The 15,116-nt window shown below is 37.8% G+C and overlaps 1 protein-coding gene across 1 annotated transcript in view; it reads left to right on the forward strand.

The window, feature by feature from the left end:
• Positions 1-15,116, forward strand: part of KIF13B (kinesin family member 13B) — a 351,480-nt gene that overhangs the window by 89,110 nt on the left and 247,254 nt on the right. The window contains exon 3 of the mRNA XM_007938771.1: positions 3,207-3,219. Coding sequence (XP_007936962.1) covers positions 3,207-3,219 — 13 coding nt within the window. The remainder of the gene's footprint in view (positions 1-3,206; positions 3,220-15,116) is intronic.

A 15,116-nucleotide genomic window follows, 5' to 3' on the forward strand; every position in this document is an offset into this window, starting at 1 on the left:
TTGTTTTGATTTGCATCTCTCTAATAGCTAATGACAAGTGGTTACTCTTGAAGTAGCAAGGTCCTAAGACCCAAAGAAAGGTTGAGGAGTTGTCCCAGATTGGAGGAGATATGACAGCTACGTGCAACATATGATCTTGGATTGGATCCTGGAACAGAAAAGGACATTCATTAGTGAGACATAAGGTGAAATTTGAATAAGGTCACTGTGGATTATTTAATACATTTTGTGTTGATTTAGTTTCTTGGTTATAATCATTGTAACTGTAGTTATAGAAGACTTTATTTAATATTTGAAAAACTGAGTGAAAGATATCCAGAAATCTTTGTACTATTTTTAGAAGTTTTTGCAACTCTGAAATATTTCAAAATGAAAAGTTAAACAAAACCAAATAATAGTTCAACTCAGCTGGGAAATGAAGGTTTTAGTGCTTGTAATTTGTGACATCTCTCTTGATTGGTCAGGAGCTGATTCCCTTTACTTCCTGAATCGAAGCTGTGATCTGGATAGCTGAAGTTTCTAAATAAGGGATCTTGGGATAAGTGAGGCATTGCCGTATTGAATTGCAACTACACTTTGACAAGGTTTTGTTTAATTAATTAGTTTACGTATTTATTTTTTGTACAGAGCTGTAATTACATCTTTGGGCTTCCCATGGCTGTGCAGGTTATTTGAGCTTTACTTTTGTAACCATCAGCATCCCTAGCTGGAAACTTGGCCCTGTAATTAATTTATTGGTTTGTTTCTGTTTTTATTCTTATGTTTTGAATTCGGGCTAGTCCCCTGGAATCTTGTGCTGTATGTCATATATTATTGAAGTTCATATTTGTTGTTTATTTCTTAGGAAGAACTGGTTTTTACTTTGTATAAAAATATTTTATTTAAACTTGAAATATCATATGAAACATTTTATTTTTCTCTCAAAAAAGAAAAACTGACACTGGTATAAGCACCAAACAGTATGAACTTTTTATTAGATAATGATCAGAATGGAAGAAATTCATACATTGGAAAATATTTCTGTTAGCAGAAGCAGTTGTTAATGTATGAGTCATAGATTCTTAGGTCTAGAAGAAACTCGAAGAGGTTGTTTTGACCATTGTGGGATAGGGAAACAGCGGGAACTTTGGAGTCAGAAAACCTAGTTTTGAATTCCAGATACATCATTACTCAGTGTTATGTCTATGACAGGTCATGTTAACTTTTCTGAGCCTTAAATTTCTCATCTGTGAAACTAGAATCATAATAGGATCTTGCAAAATTATTGTGAAAATTAAATGTAGTAACATCCAATGCACCTAGCCTATTGTGGCTATTTCATTTGTGCTAGTTCTTTTCTTATCTCCAGCTAGGTTTATAATTAAGCCATATGCGGTTGACTGGAATCTGTTTTGCTTACAAAGATCTATAAAAAAATAGTTTATTTCTGCAACCTCTACCAGTGTTTCATAGCTGTTTTTTCCAGGAAGTTTTTCCATATCTATTGTTCCAAAGAAATTATTTTCATTCACGTGTTAGTTATATTGGATATAACTCCAAAATCTATTGAAGTGTCACTCATTTGCAAGACTTTCCTTGAAGTTTTAATGTTCTAATCTGAAATAATTTGATATAATTACATTTATTAAATTAATTTTAGAAGAAAATCTTATGAGAAAAAGGCACAAGGAGATGTACAGATGACTAGAAGGAAGCGTTTCAGGTTTGGGTTGGAATGTTGATCCTCTGAGAAGAACCAGTTATTTACAAAGCTCCAGTTCTTGTTCCTATTTCATTCCAATTTCAAAAGTACTTTCCTTTATTATTAAGTCTTTTGATTTTTGTATTGTGCTGTGGTTATATATGTGAATGTCCTTGTTTTTCGGAATTGAACGCTGAAGTGTTTAGGGCTAAAGGAGTATGATGTTTACAACTCAATCTCATATGGTTCAGAAAAAAATAATGTGTGTGGGTATGTATGTATGTATATGGGGGGAGGGAGAAAGGGGAGGTGGGAGAAGTGAGAAGTGTAGAGGGGGTAGAGGGAGGGAGGAAGGGAGGGAGGGAAGAAATAAAGGAAAGGAGGGAGGGAGAGGAATGATAGAGCACTTGGTGAATTTGCATGAAAGGTCTATGGGAGTTCTTGGTGCTTTTCTCCAACTTTTCTCCAAATGTGAAACCAAATGTAAATGTGGCAGTTTCAGAGGGTGGGAGGGACATTAGAACTAATTAAGTAAGTGAAGAGGCATAAGCAGTAATTCATTGGCAAGAAATTTATTGTTTCTTTAACCTAACCTTTTTTCTTAACCAGGATAGCATTCACTTTTTGTAGTAGGGCCTATAATCTATAGGCCCTTTAATAATTAAGCTGCTTTTTGATGAAAGCAGAGAAAACTACTTGGAGGTGAAATCAATTATAAAAGATATATGTGTGTGTGTGTGTGTGTGTGTGTTTAGAAGACATATGCAAGGATAAGCAAACACATGAGGTAGAAATATTGGGACTTAACATTATCTAGTGCTCGGGTAGTCACACAAATCAGTTTTTTATAATTAGTACTACCCTACTAGTACTAATTATAAAAAACTGATTAGTACTACCCTACTAGGAGCTCTGGTAGCATAGTGGCTAAAAGCACTTGACTGCTATCCAGAAGGCTGGCGGTTCAAACCCACCAGCCACTCCTCGGAAGGAAGGTTGGGCAATCCTACTTCCGTAGTGATACTGCCTCGGAAACCCAAGGAGGGGTCGCTATGAGTCGGGGCCGACTCGACGGCACATAACAACATAACAACAACAACCCTACTAGTTTAAAATAGACATTAATTTATTCTTTAGGTGCTCTCATGGCATAGTGCCTAAGACATTTGACTGGTAACCAGAAGGCTGGCAGTTCAAACCCACTAGCTACTCCTTGGAAGCAAGATTGGGCAATCTACTTCCGTAGTGATACTGTAGCCTTGGAAACCCAAGGAGGGGTCGCTGTGAGTCGGATCTGACTCAATGGCATTGAGTGTGGTTTTGGTTTGCACTGGTTTAAAATAGATACTCATTTATTCTTTATTTTAAATTGCCATTTGGTTTCAAAGGTAATATTTTATATTCTTGTTGAAAATTTATATAATATTTATTATTGTTTTACCCTTTAAAATGAGTTTTCTAAACTAAACTCCCCACCTCTTTCTCTTTTCTTCCATGTCAATGATGATGACTCTTGGGAATTCAGAGGCCAACCAAAGGTAAGAGATTTGGATTATTATGTGTTGCTTGTAAATATTTTTGAGGTACTAGTATTTTTCTTCTCAAAAATAATAATATTTCTTTCTGTTAGTTTCATAAAAGTAATGGAAGCTGTCAGGCTATTCATAAATCCAAAGACATTTGTTGGCATATGAGTTACTGGAAGTTTTTGGAAAAACAGTATTTGTACTTTGACCAATGCTGGCCAGTCTCTTAGCAACTGCAACACAGATTCCTCTTGTGCTCTGCTCTTCATAGATTGGCCTCTAACTGGTAGTTCCAAAACAGTGGTCAAAACTGTGCTGGGCAGACTCATCCACCTGGCTCCAGAGACAGCTGGAAATGCTTTCCTGAGCGAACAGAAACCTGCCCTGGCCCACAGCTTCCTCAAGGGAATGTGCTTTGATATTAGATTTGAGCCCAGATTCTAGAACTTTTGTGGGGTAGGTCAGTTTCTGTATCTCCTAGAGAATTTATAGGTGTGCTGAAATGGGTACAAGGACCATAGTTTTGAATTGATCATTCTCTGAAGTTACTTGGAATTTCCCAGGAAATTCAGTACATTCTTGCCTTTTTGTTTTATTTTCTTTATTTTAAAGTCAGTGATTGAATTCTTACTTCATTCTCTATCATTGTTGCTAAAATATGTATAGACATGGCTGGTTGGATTTTTGAATGATTGTTCTTTTATTTTGAAAAATAATTGAATATAGCACTGATTTTCTTACACATATTTAAAACTTTTCTTGGTTTTACTTTATCTCTTCTGTGAAAAGATGCTGGATTCTTCTTTGTTTATTATTATTATGTTGGTAAATATATATGTAACAAAACATTTTTGCCATTTCAACAGTCTTCATATGCACAGTTCAGTGACATTAAGTTATGTCCATCAGGTTGTTTAACCATCAGTTTGTTCCCATATTTTTTCCATTACCCTTCACAGAAGCTCAGTGTATAAGCGTTGAGTTTTCCTTTTCCTCTCCCACCTGCCTGTTAACTATTTCTGTTAACTTCTAATCAACTTGGATTATTCTTGTTTTCTTTTTTAATTTTTTTTTGATGGAACAGAGATTGTAGATTACAGTCAAGATGTGAGGAAACCGTTATGTGACTGTTTAAAAACTATCCATGTTTTATTTAATTCAACTGTGTCTTAATATGTATGGAAAATGTTGTATTGACACAAACAGTATAGAAGGCTAAATAACCACATTGTTAACACAGTGGTTACCTTTAGGGAATGGGGAGACTCAGTTTTTACTTTTTGCTTCTATATGTTGTTTGTATCTATTACATTGAATATGTATTACTTCTCTGTTAATGGAAAATAGGTTTAAAAACTTTTTTAAAAAATAAAAATGTTTATTTAGAAAGAAAGGTAATAAAATTGCTAAAACGTGAAGTGGACCATTCATTCAGTGTTATTAGTTAATAAGAACTAAATGTGCAGGAAGCCCCGACTTTGTTCAGGCTGTGATATTTTGACATATTTAGGGAATATAGTTAATAAAGCATAGTGGTGAAGAACATGGACTTGTGAGCCAGAGGATCTGGGTTCCAATCCCAGTTTCCCCACCTACTAACTACAAGGTTCTTAACTTATTTGTAGTTCAATTTCCTTTTCAACAGTGCCTACTACATACCTTTGCTGTGATTATTTTAGTGTTAGCTTTTCTGCTGAAATTAGGAATAAAAAATGTAGTGAAATGTCTAAATTAAGAAAACAGGAGAAAAAGACAATGGCAAGAGGAATATAATTTAAAGCCTGGTAAGTATATACACACATATTGTGATGGGACTTGTGAAGTGAGAGCTGAATTACAAGAAAAGAATCAGAATGATTTCTACTTAGCCTTGTTAAGAACAGAATTAAATAAAAAATATGAGATAAGAGTTCAAAGCCAGAGCAGAAGAAACTTAATTTATATTTTGTTGAATCTTACTGTACTACAGTGTTTCTCACCATGGGTGACAAATGTGGTTTGAAAAATATCTCTCTCTAAAATTCTGATAGTCGTTCCTTTGGGAAGATCTTCTAGTTTGTTTTGATTATCTTCCTGTTTGAGAATTGCTAACATAGTAAGCCACCACTACTCTTTTTCCTTTCATTTATTTTGTTGTTCTTATTGTTGAGAATATACTTAGCAAAACACATCAATTCAACAGTTTCTACATGTAATATTTAGTGACACTGATTACATTCTTCGAGTTGTGCAACCATTCTCACCCTTCTTTTCTGAGTTGTTCCTGTCTCATTACCATAAACTCAGTGCTCCCTAAGATTCCTATCTAATCTTCAATTTGACCCCATATAAATAGTTCTTAAAAGAGCATAATGCTCAAGGCAGACTTTTTTTTTTTTTTTTTTTTTTAACTAGTTAAGCTGAACTAGTGTTAGGTTTTAAGAAGACTTCAGGGGATATTTTTGGCTAAAAGTTTAAAGATTATCTCAGGTCAGTAGTTTCAGGGTTTCATCCATCCTCCATGGCCCCAGAAGTCTAGAGTCCAGGAGAATTTGAAATTCTGTTCTGCGTATTCCCTTTTTTGATCAGTATTCTAAGACATTTTTGATCAGAAGTTCAGTAATTGTACCCAGGCACCATCCAGTTGTTCTGGACTCAGGGCAAAGCCAGTTGTTAATGGAGACATTTAGCTACACATTCTATGTCCACCTTCTGTTGAATAGAGACCAGTTGTTATGCATTGGATGACTGTTTGCAAACTTGTAAGACCCCAGGCACTATGCAATGAACTAGGAGGTAGAACAGAAACATTGAACACATTATTAGGCCAGTTAAACTGGGATGTCCCATGAAACTGTGACACTCTATACCTCCAAACCAAGGAACCAAATCCCATGAGGTGTTTGGTTGTACATAAGCACCTTCAGCAGCTGCTTTTTTTGGGGTCATTGTCATAAATATATCTATCATACCACTTTTGCCAAATTAACTTTTTCCAGGTATACAACTTATTGATAGTAATTACAATAACAGGCTGTGCAACCCTACCTTTAGTCAGTGTGATTTTTCCATCATTATTAACCCCTTTTTTCTTCCTCCCTCCAGCCCCTGTAACTACTAACACACTTTATTCTCCATACATTTGTCTTTTCTTGTCTTTTTTGTATAAGTGAGGCCATATAATGTTTGTCCTTTTGTGATTGACTTATTTTTGTCAGCATAATGTCTTCAGGCTCCATCTATACTGTGGTGTGTATCAAGACTTCATTTCTCTTTCTGGCTGAGTAGTAGTCCATTGTATTATATATGCCATGCTCTGTTTATCATCTGTTCATGGACATTAAGGTTCTTTCCACCTTTTGGCTATTGGGAATAGTGCTGCAATGAACATTGGTGTATGTGCGTCTTTTTGAGTCTCTGCTCTCAAGTCTTTTGAGTATTTAGGAGTGCAATAGCGGGGACATACGGTAGTTCTATTTTTAGTTTTTTTAGGACCCAGCACCCACACTATTTTCCACAATGACTGTACTGTTTTGTATTCCTACTAGCAATGGACAAAGGTTCCAGCATTGCCACATCCTCATCAACATTTGTTATTCTATTTATTTATTTATTTTGTGTGGTTGTTGTTTGTTTGTTTTTACTTTAGCCATTCTAATGGGAGTGAAAGGGTATCTTGTTTTTGGATGGCTAATTACACTTAGACTGAGCATCTTTTCATGCCTTTGGTATCCATTTGAATGTTGTTTTTGGTGAACTATCTATTCAAGCCCTTTGCCCATTTTATGATTGGGTTGTTTGTCTTTTTGTTGTTAAGTTGTCAAAGTTTTATATATTTTCTGGTTCTTAGATTCTTGTCAGATACATGGTTTCTGAAGATACTCTACCAGTCTATAACTCAACTTTTCACATTTTTGATAAAGTCTTTTGATGAACAAAAATTTTTAATTTTTATGAGGTACCATTTATTTGGGAGCTCTGGTAGTGTAGTGCCTAAGGCACTTGACTGCTAACGAGAAGGCTGGTGGTTCAAACCCAATAGCCACTATTCGGAAGGAAGATGGGGCAATCTACTTCCATAGTGATACTGCCTCGGAAACCTAAGGAGGGATTGCTGTGAGTTGGGTCCGACTTGACGGCACATAACGACAACAATAAACAGTACTGGTGTCAGTTCTTCTCTACATGTTTGGTAGAATTCCTGAGTCAAGCCCTCTATCCAGGACTTTTCTTTGTTAGGAGGTTTTTGATCACCGAATCAGTCTCTTCACTTGTTATAGATCTGTTGAGACTTTCGGTTTCCTCTTGAGTCAGTTTGGGTACTTTGTATGCTCCTAAAACTCTCTTCATTTCTGGTGCAGTGAATTATTTGTATGGTTTTTCTAGCCACAGTCTTTGTAACTCCCACTGGATTACTGGGTGAGACCATTCAAACAAGTTGTGTAGAACTCTGATGTTGGGATTAGTTAGGTTTGTCATTCTGCCAGGCTTAAAATGAGCCTTCCTGGAGGCAAAGAGGAAATCTCACTGCCATCAAGAAAGAAGAGCTGGAGGTGAAGTAGATTGTATCCTTGGACCTAAGATCCCTACACTGGATCTCCTTGGCAGAGATACACAGCAGAGAGAGACATCCCAGCAGAGAAAGAGAGAGAGAGACGCCCCGGCAGAGAGAAACAGTCACAGTGGAACCAAGAGGCAGGAGACAGAGTGGCGGGCTTATCTGGCCCACAGAGCAAGAAAGTGGAGTGCTCCTGGACAACAGACTTGCTGACAGAGGGGGTGCACCTAGGTATACCTATTGGCAAAGCTAAAAGAACTTAGTAAATTTGCCCAGGCAGGGGAGAGGGAGGCAGAAAGGCCAGGAGCCAGAGAGGTGTGCTTGAGGGCATAACAGAGGGGAGACTGAGCTGATCGAAGATTTGTGAGTGTGAACCTAAATTGTAGCCCATTACTTCCCTAATAAATCCCATAAGCCTGAGTATTGTCTGTGTGGCCATTGCAATGAATTGTCGAACCCAGAGAGAAGTAGTGAGTAGCGCGGGAGGGATGGTCAGTGTCAGAATTGGTAAAAGGCTAGAGGGTAGTGGAAATGTCTGGCCTCTTAGGAATAAGCCTTGGGCTGCTGATAGTGATACTGTCTTCCTCTCGTGAAGTTAGAGGAGGTTGGAAGGTGCTGCCTCCTTGCTCTTTTTGTACCATTTCATCTAGGTTATCCAGTTTGTTAGGGAACGCTGGTAGTATAGTGCCTAAGGCACTTGACTGCTAACCAGAAGGCTGACGGTTCAAACCCAACAGTCACTCCTCGGAAGGAAGATGGGGCAATATACTTCCATAGTGATGCTACCTTGGAAACCCAAGGAGGGGTCGCTATGAGTTGTGTCCAACTCGACAGCACATAACAACAACATCCAGTTTGTTGCCATACAGTGAATAGTTCATAATATTCTGTCATAATTCTCTTCATTTCTTATGGGTCAGTTGTGATGTCCCCTGTTTCATTTTTTATTTTGGTTATTTACATCTTTTCTTTGTTAATTTAGTTAAATATTTGTCAATTTTATTGATCTTTTCTAAGAACCAACTTCTGGTTTTTTGATTTTCTTTTTTTTTCCTATGTTCTATTTCATTTCTGCTCAGATCTTTGTTATTTCCTTTCTTCTGGTATGTTTAGGCTTATTTGCTTTTTTCTTTTCTACTTTCTGGAGTTGTCTACTTAGGCTGTTCCCTTGAGATCTGTGGTAGTTTGTGTGTCAGCTTGGCTGGGCCTGGTTGAGTGGCTGGGCAGCTGGATGTCGTATTCCCCATGATGAGACTGGTAATCAGCTCCATGGTGGAATCTCCTGTGAGCAGCTGAGTACCTGCTTTGGGTATGTGGTCTGCTTCCCATATATAAGAAACAGCTTTGGGAATGGTCTCTAGTTATGGCCTCTTTTTTTTTTTTTTTAAATTAGAAAAGCAGCTTTATTCTTGTATTGCTCTCAAAGTCACAGCAAATCAAATGGAAATGGAACATTCTTTGATACTAAATAATTTAAAAACGTTATTATGGAAGAAAATTTCCCACACAAATGACTCTTAGTTCATTTTGACATTGTTAACTATTATAGGAAAATTCTAAAAGTTTTGAGCATTTTTAAAATGGCTTCTGATTCAGGTTTGCCTGCCAGTTACTTATACAAAACTCCTTTCCCCTGGGTCTAGTGAAGCCATCATGTTCAAGTAAATGTGATGAAATGGCCGGTGTAGAGGATCAACAGGTCCAAAAGATTTCATTCCTGCCATTTTAGCTCACTTATATTTCCCAGTGCCTTCACTATGTAACTACTTCAATTAATGACTTAAAAAAAAAATGCTGTGAAAAATCCTCATTCCATAAACATCAAGTGAGAGTATTTTGTAGATTTGTAATTGTTAGCCAAAATACCATTGCTGGAAACATTGTGTTTGCATTGAAGCTGCTGTTCAAAAAAGAAAATTTATACATAAATTTACTGATGTCTTAGCATGGTAGTTTGCACATTAACAGAAATTAAGACTGCCAAGCAAGTAAGTTAACTCCTTTATAAACAGATGTTGGGTTAATAGCATGTTTGTTGTATTATACAAACATTTTTAACCTCAATTTAGGTATCAGTTGTCATCTGTGATTTCAGAATGTTTCAAGTGGCTTTTTTACTGAGCACCTTAAAATTCAAAATTCTGTAAGTATTCCACTTAACAGTATCTAATTGCCAATTTTACAGCCAAATCTAGGTGAGTTTTCAGTTCTTCTAAAGAAATTCAAAAGGTCCATCTCAGTAAAAGTAGTTAGGCAAGCACTTCACAATTTTTAAGACCATAGACCCAATCCAGACCCACATATCCTGTATTTGAATTAGGGGGACATCAGACATCTATGAAATAAATCACAGAAGACATTTTGGTGACATTGAGTGCAATCCCCATAATATAAACAGCTCTTCCCATTTCCTCCCTGTGGCTACCTTTTCCTTCTTTCCTATGCATTCCTGCTCTCTGAGCTATCTCCCATAATTGTTCTAAGGAGTATACCTACCTGGTGTCAATGTACACGTTATATGCCTGTTTGGCTGAAAGCCACAGTTCAATTTCAGGCTTTAAGGGTGACTAGGAGCCATAGTTGGGGGTTTCACCAGTCTCTATCAGACCAGTAAGACTGATCTTTTTAAGTCATCTTTTTGTTCCACATTTTACTCCCATTCTATCCAGGAACTCCTATAGTGATCCCTTTCCGAGTGGTTGACAGTGGTAGCCAGGCATCATCTAGTTCTGGTTTCTGGGTCATGTAGGCTGAGGTTTGCATGGTCCACTAATCCCTTGACCGTTTCCATTGTCTTTGCCTTTCTTCTCTTCTTTGCTCTGCAAAAGGAGAGACCAATTGATGCATCTAGATGGCTGCTTGCAAGACTTCAGTCACTACCAAAGTAAGATGTAGAACAATGTTTGTGCACTTTGTTATGCCAAGTGAGCTTGATATGTAACCCGCAACCATGGTCCCAAGCCCACAGGCCCAACAACTTGCTCCAAAGTGCTATTATTTCTTAAGAGGCATGTAAATTTATTAATTTAACATTTTTTCCATGTGAACTTGATACAAAGTTAATACTGCTCCCCACTTCCTGTTATTTTCATATGTATATTCAGATCTGGCATGTACTTCTCAACATTTCCATGAAGTCCAACATCTCCTTTTGAAAAAAAAGACTCAGCATTTTCTGTTCAAAGGTTTCATATGGTTAATGTGAATGTGTTAAAGCTATGTGTCCTTTACCAGACAATGGACAGCTTTCTGTCAGAAAAAAAATTAAAGCCATTTATTAACAACAGTTTAAGATCATATACTCTGAATGTACTTTTTTTCCCCACTAATCATCTATTTATAATAAATGGATGGAAGAATTATTTCCAAGTGATGGCTGGTCTGTTGCTTGTCAGACTGTAGGGAAAGCTGTACCTCTTAAACCTACAATTTGAAGGAGGTAACTCTTGTCAGGGAGAACAGAAGCCCAAATAACACTGTAATTACTAATAAGAGGTGACTGACTTCTGCCATTTCTTTATTTGTTTTTGTGTGTATGTCTTAAGCTTTCTTTGTCTTTGTTCTTTAATAGTGCTTGCTTTTGTGTTTTGTTGGTTTTATGTGGCAAGCCTTTTTGGTTCCCTTCTTTTTGCCTTTTGTATGTATTTTTAAAATACATTTTCTTAGTAGTTACCATGAACTTTATATTCAACAGTTTGCATTTATAAGATCTAGGGTAATTTGGCACCAACCTAATTTCAATAACATACAAGAAATTCTTTATCTATATCCTTTTATTGTTGTTATCACTAATTACATCATTATATTTCACATACCCTGTTAAATAATTTTATCATTGCATTTTATGTTTGTTGTTAAAAAACATTAAGAACAAAACCTTTTGAGTTATGAAGGATGGATACTTCTTTGTAGCCCATATACTTGGCCATGCATTTCCCTTTATTAGGGATGTTTCTTTTTATGCATAGCTTTGAATTACTTAAAAGGGAATGAGTTTTATGTTTAACTTTTATCATTCTTTACATTTTTAAATGTGCATGCATTACTAGTATTTTCATTTTATTTTACTTTTAAATATATTGAAGGGATTTTCTAGGTGGTGGGAGTAAAACCTACTTTTTTGGTCTTTCTATATACATTTCTGAATTTCAAACAAACAGACATATTCTAGTATAAAAGTGGCTTGACAGCATGGATGTCTGACCTCTTCTAATTTCACAGTGAGAAGAGAGAATCAAGATCAACAGCCCAAGGCTGATTCCTATGAAATAGGCATATCTCTTCTTTCCAACCTTTTAACAAATTTGACACCAATTGTTCCTCCCATGGTACTCTCCACCTCTCTACTGGGTTCAATAATTTGTTGCAATGGCCACACTGAACTCACAGACCATACTCACAATTATGGGGTTTATTAGAGAAGTAACAGGTTTCAATTCAGAATTAGGAATGACTTATAATATAGTTCTTCTGTCAGGACAGCTTTTCAGCCTTGTCTGTAGGCAGCACTCTCCCTTGGCCCCTGGGTCCCTTGGGCTGACCTCTGGCCTGATTGGGAAAGTGTTGGACTTTTCAGCTCTGCCAGTAAGTGCCCAGAGGCACCCCACGCTACCAGGAGGCCTCCTATTGGAAGGCAATTAGCTCTTGCTCCATGGGTTGGCAAGTCTACTCTAGTCACTTTGTACTATGAGCTGCACCATGGAGTGAGTTGCGCCATGGAGTTGATTACCAGTCTCATCATGGGGAATACTACATTCAGCTGCCCAGCCACTCAACCAGGCCCAGCCAAGTTGACATACACAACCTTAACTACCACAGGCAGTTACCATTACATAGTCCACAAAGACAGTGTTCTACATCCTAGTTTGACAAGTAGTGAGTGGGGTCCTAAAAGCTTGTGAATGGCCATCTAAGATGCAGCTATTGATCTCTTCCCAACTGGAACAAAGAAGAGTGAAGAAAGAAAATCAAAGGTGAAAGGAAACAATTAGTCCAAAGGATTAATGGACCATATGAACCCCAGCCTCTATGATCCTGAAACTAGAATTATATGGTACCCTGGTACCACTCTAACTGTTTTGGAAGGGATCACAGTAGGAGGTCCTGGATAGAGTGGGAGGAAACTGTGGGACAAAACTCAAAATCATAAAAAAGACCAGGCTTGATCTTAAAAGCTTGCAAGCAGCCATCTAGATGCAATGATGGGTCTCTCGTCGTCCAGAGAAAAGAAGAATGAAGAAAGTGAAAGATGCAGGGATACAATTAGTCCAAGCACCTGGTCATGCAATCCTCAGCCTATACGACTGAGACCAGAAGAACAAGATGGTGCCTGGCTACTACTGTCAACCACTCAGGGGGATCTATTTAGGAGATCCTGGATAGAGTGGGAGAACAATGTGGAACAAAATTCAAAATCATTTGGAATAAAAAGGGACCAGGTTTGCTGGTCTGATGGAGCCTGATGGAACCACTGAGACTATGGCCCCTAGCTGCCCTTCAGGTCTGGAATTGAACCCACACTTGTTGCTTCCAGCCAAACAAAAGACAGGGCTATGAGGTGAACATTTACACTAGGTAGATACACTCCTTGGCGAGAACAATCGTGGGAGAATAGAAGGGTTGTGTATGCACAGGGACATAGCTCAGGGGGCAGGAGTGGATGAAGGGAAGGACACAGGGAAGAGGTAACTATGGGGAAGAAGTGGGAGGGGAGCTGTTGCATTGTGGTAAATTGTAGTCAATGTCATGAGACAAAATGTATGTGAACTGCTGTATGGAAAGTGAATTTGCTCTATAAACTATCACCCAAATCACAATTTTAAAAAAATAAAAATAAGAATACCAGGCTTACTGGTCTGATAGAAGGTGGTGGAACCCCTGATACAATGGCCCTTAGACACTCTTCAAGGCTGGAACTGAACTCATCCCCAAGGCTCAACTTTAGACAAATGTTAGGCCTATAAGATGAACAGTAACACTAGGGAGGTATGAACTCCTTAGAACAATCAACCATCTGAAATCAAAAGGGCAGCATTTGCCTAGGAATAAAGCTTAGAAGGCAGGAAGGGGTAGGAAAGAAGGACAAATGGAAATGGTAAACACAGAGAGGAAGTGGAAAGAGTGCTGTTACATTGTGGGGATTGCAATCAGTATTATATAACAAAATGTATATGGATTGTTGAATGGGAAAGCAAAATGCTCTGTAAACTTTCATCCAAATTATAATAAAAAATGTGTGTGTGTGTGTGTGTATATATATATATATATATATATATATATATATATACCATAATGCTCAAGGCAGACTAAGTCACCACTATTCATAGACATATGTTTAGCTTTGAAAAGATGTTGAACATTAGTAATTTGCTCCACATAATCCAGGTGAGTGGGTATCTTCTGGGCTCAAGGCCTCTTCTTGGGTGTTGCCAGCCATTGGGTTTCTACTTTGCCTCTCTGGTCTAGGTTCTCATACTCACAGTCCTGTCCTAGGGAACACATGCCTAATCTGCCAGCTATTTTGCTGGAAGATAAGATGTTCTGTTGTTTACCTGCTTTAAATGTGTTTTAACCAGTCACTCTATTGGTTGCCCCTAGGGTTGTTTCCTGGTGTGTACCCAGAAGTGTTCTTCTCCTTTGCTTCAGTCTCCTTCTGCTATTTTGGTCCATAGTTCCCCTCTTGCAACTCCTGCCAGACTACTCTTCCATTCTGTTAGTCTCATCAGAGCTCTTTTCAGAGATTAGTCAGTTTCTGATCCAGCTACAAGCCAGCACTCTTGCTTTCAAATACTTAATCCTCTTTGCCCTTTCTCTCTTCCCTTTTCCCCTGTCACTTTGAGTTAATTTCAGGTAGGAGAGGAATACAGACCTGCATATTTAATTTACCATCTTAATCTAATTTTCTTTCTTAGAAACATTAACTTTTAGACTTCTGGTCCAGGTAGCATTATGAGTTCACACAGAATCATTCTTCTGTCAATTCCAAACTCATAGCAGGGACAGATAAAATATTAAAATCATGTCATTATTTTCAAAAACAAAATATACATCAGCAGTGTCCTGGGCTAAAGGAGCATATTTACTGGGCTTTGGGACCTGTCACAGTTCTTGGAAGTCAACTCTTCCAGATTAATGAGGACCCTTATATATGGTTATATAAAAGTGATTTAGAGTGAGGCTCCCATATGAATGAAGGACCAAAAAAGGATATGGCCAACAGGAAGTGCAAAAACGGCAAGGAGGCCACATGTTCTGACCTCCTCTAATTTCACAAGAGGAAGACAGGATTACCAGCAGTAACCCAAGGCCTATTACTGCAAGGCCAGACATGCTGCCTCCCTCCAGCCCTTTCACCAACCGTTCCTCCCAAAGC

This window comes from Orycteropus afer, unplaced genomic scaffold (assembly GCF_000298275.1).
Source record: "Orycteropus afer afer isolate SDZICR_OR568_19922 unplaced genomic scaffold, OryAfe1.0 scaffold00053, whole genome shotgun sequence".
In the NCBI taxonomy this organism is placed as follows: Eukaryota; Metazoa; Chordata; class Mammalia; order Tubulidentata; family Orycteropodidae; genus Orycteropus; species Orycteropus afer.